Source organism: Oncorhynchus clarkii, chromosome 12 (genome assembly GCF_045791955.1).
Source record: "Oncorhynchus clarkii lewisi isolate Uvic-CL-2024 chromosome 12, UVic_Ocla_1.0, whole genome shotgun sequence".
Classification (NCBI taxonomy): domain Eukaryota; kingdom Metazoa; phylum Chordata; class Actinopteri; order Salmoniformes; family Salmonidae; genus Oncorhynchus; species Oncorhynchus clarkii.
In genome coordinates, this window is record NC_092158.1 from 10,950,142 (window position 1) to 10,956,783 (window position 6,642).

General features: G+C 43.0%; 1 protein-coding gene across 11 annotated transcripts in view; it reads right to left on the bottom strand.

The window, feature by feature from the left end:
• The window catches only part of LOC139422700 (NEDD4 like E3 ubiquitin protein ligase), a 106,818-nt gene extending 100,914 nt beyond the window's left edge, over window positions 1-5,904 (bottom strand). For 4 of the 11 annotated variants that reach the window (XM_071173957.1, XM_071173953.1, XM_071173969.1 and 1 more), the window contains exon 1: window positions 5,377-5,700. In XM_071173957.1, coding sequence (XP_071030058.1) covers window positions 5,377-5,421 — 45 coding nt within the window. In that variant the 5' untranslated portion in view covers window positions 5,422-5,700. Of the gene's footprint in view, window positions 1-5,376 lie in introns of all 11 variants that reach the window. The other 7 variants (XM_071173970.1, XM_071173950.1, XM_071173955.1 and 4 more) reach the window with 4 other exon arrangements.
• Window positions 5,905-6,642: the final 738 nt, after the last annotated feature.

A 6,642-nucleotide genomic window follows, 5' to 3' on the forward strand; every position in this document is an offset into this window, starting at 1 on the left:
AGTGGTTTACATTTTCAACACTACTGATGATTCGTTCACAAAAATAATGTTGCGTTATATAGCGAGTGTGCCCACTGGTATCGTCACGTGCGCTCTACCCAACAGTGATATCTATGTTCTGTTGGCTAGAGAGCAGGTATAACCTATATGAGATTTTAATGAACCAAAAAAGATATATATATATATATTTTTTTTAGCTTGTCTGCCGTCAGCCAAGCATCGATTATCATGTCAACAGAATAAGACCCTCTGTATCTAATGGGAAAAAAATCACCTTGCACTTTCACCAACCTGTGAAGTTCATCATAACTTATTTCATCTGTAGCCTAATAAACAGCATGCTTTCCACACGAGTCGGAGTGAAGATCACACACACACACACACACACACACACACACACACAAATGGAGTGACTCCAAGTTTACTTCCATTTGAATGTTATATCAGTATTTGCGCACAAAGCATTTCCACCGCGTTATCACATCATTAATTTTACCGACACAAAAATCACACCATGTGGAACAGACATTGTCTGTCTGCATTTATAACCTTTTACCATAACGTTCAGTTTCCATCACAGCTGTCGTGATTATTTATATATACCGTGTGTATGACTTTACTTGGATAAAAACTGTGGATGGAAATGTGATTAGTGATAATTTAAATAGTGTCACCATAAACACTCAGTGAATAACAATAAGGAGTAAAAATAACATGGCTATATACAGGATGTAGAAAATAACATGGCTATATACAGGATGTAGAAAATAACATGGCTATATACAGGGAGTACATGTACCAAGTCGATGTGCTGGGGTACGAGATAATAACATGGCTATATACAGGGAGTACATGTACCCCAGCACATCGACTTGGTACGAGGTAATAACATGACTATATAAAAGGGAGTGCATGTACCAAGTCGGTGAGCTGGGGTACGAGGTAATTGAGGTAGATACACACACATACATACACAAAAGTACGTGGGGACCCTTCAAATTAGTGGATTTGGCTATTTCAGCCACAATCGTTGCTGACAGGTGTATAAAAATCGAACACACAGCCATGCAATCTCCAAAGACAAACATTGTCAGTAGAATGGCCTTACTGAAGAGCTCAGTGACTTTCAACGTGGCACCATCCTAGGATGCCACCTTTCCAACAAGTCAGCTTGTTAAATTTCTGCCCTAGTCAACTGTAAATGCTGTTATTTAGAAGTGGAAACTTCTAGGAGCAACAACGGCTCAGCTGCGAAGTGGTAGGCAACACAAGCTCACAAAACGGGACCGCCAAGTGCTGAAGCACATAAAAATTGTCTGTCCTCAGTTGCAACACTCACTACCGAGTTCCAAATTGCCTCTGGAAGCAACGTTAGCACAAGATCTGTTCGTTGGGAGCTTCATGAAATGGGTTTCCATGGCTAAGCAGACGCACACAAGTCTAAGATCACCATGTGCAATACTAAGCATCGTCTGGAGAGGTGTAAGAAAGCTACCTGCCCGAATGCATAGTGCCAGCTGTAAAGTTTGGTGGAGGAGGAATAATGGTCTTGGGCTCTTTTTCATGGTTCGGGCTAGGCCCCTGACTTACAGTGAAGGGAGATCTTAATGCTACAGCATACAATGACATTCTAGATGATTCTTTGCTTCCAACTTTGTGGTAACCGTCTGGGGAAGGCCCTTTCCTGTTTCAGCATGACAATGCCCCCGTGCACTAAGTGAGGCCCATACAGAAAAGGTTTGTCGAGATGGGTGTGGAAGAACTTGACTGGCTTGCACAGAGCCCTGACTTCAACCCCATTCAAACATCTTTGGGATGCATTGGAACGCCGACTGCGAGCCAGACCTAATCGCCCAACATCATTGCCCGACCTCACCAATGCTCGAAGCTGAACGGAAGCAAGTCCCAGCAGCATGTTCCAACATCTAGTGGAAAGCCTTCCCAGAAGAGTGGAGGCTGTTACAGCAGCAAAGGGTGGGGACAAATTCCATATTAATGCTCATGATTTTAGAATGAGATGTTTGACAAGCAGGTGTCCACATACTTTTTGTCATGTAGTGTACAGTGCAGTTGGGAAGTATTCAGATACCTATTTTTTTGGACACATTTTGTTACGTTACTGCCTTATTCTGAAATATTTTTCATCAATCTACACACAATACCCCATAATGACAAAACTAAAAAAAAGGTTTGTCGTCCGGGTATAAATTTGATTAGCTATTTAGCAGTCTTATGGCTTGGGGGGGTTGAACCTGTTCCGGGTCCTGTTGGTTCCAGACTTCGTGCACTGGTACCACTTGCCTGGTAGTAGCAGAGAGAACAGTCTATGACTCGGGTGGCTGAAGTCTGACCTTTTTGGGGGCCTTCCTCTGACCCCGCCAGCTATAGAGGTCCTGGATGGCAGTGAGGTCGGCCCCAGTGATGTACTGGGCCGTAATCGCCACCCTCTGTAGCGCCTTGTTGTCGGGTGCCTTTCAGTTGCTGTACCAAGCGGTGATGCAGCCAGTCAAGATGCTCTCGATGGTGCAGCTGTATAACTTTTTGAGGATCTGAGGGTCCATGCCAAATCTTTTCAGCCCCCTGAGGAAGAGGCGCTGTCATGCCCCACAGTTGTGTGTGGGGACCATGTTAATTCCTTAGGTTGTGTTGACCCGCTCCACTACAGCCCCATCGATGTCGTTGGGGGTGTGCCTGCCCCTCCATTTCCTGTAGTCCACGATCAGCTCCTTTGCCTTGCTGACGTTGATCAGGTGATGTTAGGTTATTGTTGGGAGTAGTGTCAGAGCTGGAGGGCTTCTCCCACTATTCTAGGAGTACCTAAATGCCCCAGGACAGGAACTATTGTTGTTGTAAGAGTTAGGCCTAGTCAACACTGTGTCCTGAGGGGCCTCCCGGGTGGCGCAGTGGTTAAGGGCGCTGTACTGCAGCGCCAGCTGTGCCATCAGAGTCCCTGGGTTCGCGCCCAGGCTCTGTCATAACCGGACGCGACCGGGAGCTCCGTGGGGCGACGCACAATTGGCCTAGCGTCGCCCGGGTTAGGGAGGGCTTGGTCGGTAGGGGTGTCGCGCACCAGCGACTCCTGTGGCGGGCTGGGCGCAGTGTACCCAAGGTGGCCAGGTGCACGGTGTTTCCTCCGGCGCATTGGTGCCGGGTTGGATGTGCGCTGTGTTAAGAAGCAGTGCGGCTTGGGTTGTGTATCGGAGGACGCATGACTTTCAACCTTCGTCTCTCCCGAGCCCGTACGGGAGTTGTAGCGATGAGACAAGATAGTAGCTACTACAACAATTGGATACCACGAAATTGGGGAGAAAAAGGGGTAAAATTAAAAATATATATATATATATATATATATATTAAAAAAATATTTACAAAAACTGTGTCCTGGCCCAATTTTCATCCTCACCTTTCAAAATGACCAGCAATACAATCATTCATAACATTAGCTATGTCAACCAACTATTTTATTTTTAACTACAGGTAACTTAATTTGATAAACAAATAGGCCTAATGCACAACTGTGTTTCTAGTCCGCCCAAATCCTTTTCTGTAACGATTTTGGAAGTGAAAAACCAAAATCACCCCCCAGCTCTGTAGCATGAGCCTCTTCAGAAGGGAAGGAAGGAAGGGAGCCACCCCAGCCAACCTGCCTGCCACCCCAGCCAGCCTGCCTGCCAGCCAGCCATCTCCCATAACCTGAGACAGCAAAGTGTTTCTTTTTAACTACAATGCAAGTTGTGATGCCTAACGGCTAAACAAAATCAATGACACTCTCTGTGAGCTAATGTTTACACCGTCGTATACATAATAGCTAAAAACAAACCATGTCACTAATTATGATAAGTGCTCGCAATGGGTGGGAATGGGAATGTGGGGGACAATAAGCTTGTAACAGCCCAGGCGGCTTACCCAGCTGTTCCAAGTAGCCCTATGTGAGGAATGAATAATTATGCCCACCTTTTCCTGAAGACTGTCATGACTCCGAATACTTAAGAGTCTCCCTGGTACCAGGGTTCTGAATTCTGACACAGTCAGTCACACCACTTACTGTTTCGATGCACACAAATAATGAATTACATTATTATTATTATTATTAGCAGCAACTGCGACCTATAGCCTTATTGTGCATAGAATATTATTAATGAGATCCCTATAAGCCCTAAACACTAAACTTTCATGCATAGAGAAAGTATTCGCCCACAACATTGGCATTGCTTACACAGGGAAAGGCAGTTAAGGAACCCACACGTCCTCTGCTCTTCATCTCCAAAGGAATGTTACGAGAATAGTAGGCAGATTGAAACAAAGTTGCTGTTTTAGCCGTTTAAAACGGTGTCGTCCCAAACGTGCTGCCTCTGGAAACCATTTAGTGGAGAGGTAGTTTAATTACAGTATGAGGCCAGATCATTTTAACTACATCCTCAATGTTTAATTGGTGTCCAACTTCATGAGAGTGTAATGTGGAAATCAAGGGCATGTATCCTAGGTTACACACACAAGAGGTGTTAAGTTACTGCCATTGGAATCTACTTGGGAGTGAAATCACTTGTCAAACAAATAATGGTCAACATAATGTCCTTTATAATGGTCATTGAAGACAGATTCAGCCCTTAAATCATGACTCAATTCCATTACATCACACATGAGAGTCATTGGACGAAGGCGTCTTCTGTACAGAGCTTTGTCAAGAGCTCGGTCTGAACATGAACACGCATCGCTTGCAGTACGGTTTTGGAAGCATAAGGACCTTAATCTTTCATATGAGCGAGAAATAAAAACATTAAATTGATACACACATTTATAAGGTTATAGTTCAGATGGTTTTTTTGTTGTTGTTTAAATTGGATTTCAAATTAGAAGTTACACTGATTGACTGACATTGTAGCTAACAGTACTGATTGTTACTAACGTTAACTAGCTTGTAGTAAAAAAAAAACACAAATTGCCATAACTAGCTAGCTAATGTTTATCTTCGTCAAATTATGTTTAACCGTCGGCTGCAACTTAAAAACCCATGTACAGTGACTGTATAGGTTTATGTAGGGGAAAAATTGATTGAGTAAAAAAGCGTAACGTTAGCACAGTGTAGGGCTACTCAAATGTTTTTTGTATCTTTATCTAGTTCATCTTATACAGCTAACGTTACGTACATACCTCAAATTGGAATAAGTATTGTCGATGAAACTAGCTAGCTAGCTATCATAACAGCTGAGCAACTGGCCTCCACTAGCTCCTAAAGATGGCTAACATTCCCTTTGGAGCGGAACGACACATTGTAACGTTAGCTAGTAAGCTAGCTAGCTTGGACATCGTTAGTTCGCCATACAGATATCTTACTAAAACACTACATACACATCGAGATATGAGATATTCACTTACTTCATCTTCGGAGAGGCCATGTATGGGTTCAAAATTCGTAGCCATATAGCCTGAGGAGCTAACACAAAAACACACAGCTAGCTGGCTAGCCTGAACAATATAGCAAAGTGTCCCCTCCTCAATGAATGTGTGTGTTCCTCTGTTGATAGAGCGAATCCTTCATTGGCACAAGCAAATAATGCCGTTTTTTTTTTGTAATCCTCTCCAGTGTGGTGTTATGTTTGGTCAAAAAATAATAAATGTAGAAAAGGGGCACTAACATTACATTTATTTCGGTTTTGGCTGAGAATTCATAGACTCCAGTTGCTTCTTCCAGTTCAACTCAAAGCTAGTATCCTTCGGCTTTGTCCAAAAACGTTGGTGACAGCTGACTTCGAGTTAGTAAAGACAAATTAAGCCAACCACGCGGGTTATAGAACTACTGAAAAAGCAAACTGACCAATAAAAAAAAGGTGCTAGGGCGTCTTAAAACTGTCTTATTGTTTCAGGTTGTGCAGGTTCCTGAAACGTTGCTTTGCCAGACTGAGCAGTTTTGCTTTCATATAGCGCCACCTTGAGGTTAGATTTTGGCGCATACCGGGTAGCTAGACATTCACTATATGTGGATGGAGAAGACAGATTTTCTTTTGTGTCTGGTTTGGGCTACTGTAGCTGTATCTGCATCATCAGAAATACTATTGAAATGTAGGACTAGCGACAGAGGGCTGGCTGTTGGTCACTGATCGCAGGTACCATCCACAGCTGTTGTGCTCTTGAGCAAGACACTTAACCCCTGACACTTTCTCCAGGGATGTTGTGCGTGCGTGCCTGTGTGTGTAAGGCAGAGGATGCATTTCTGGTTCTAAGAAAATTGGTTATAGAATATAGTTTAGCTTTTCTATTTGATTCTATTCCTTTTGTATTTTCCAATCAACTGTATGGCTCAAACGAATCCATTATATTAAAAATCGGTATCCTATCTAAGAAATGATTATGTTTATAGTAATCCTTTGGCCATTTTCTCTCCAAGGTCAAGCAGTATAGTATGTATTTGCAGACAAGCACATTTTTTTTATTCTGACTTTAAATGCTGATTTGAACATTAAGATTAGAGCTAGATTTGTGTTGATAAAATTGTCATTTACATTTGTTTGAGACCTTTTTTCATAAAGTGGTCACTTGAATCTCAATTTGCCACTATCACTACAATACCACTAGATGTCCTCAAAGCATCACAGCCCCTGCTGTCTCAGCAACTCACACATAGCACTGAAGACATGGACACAA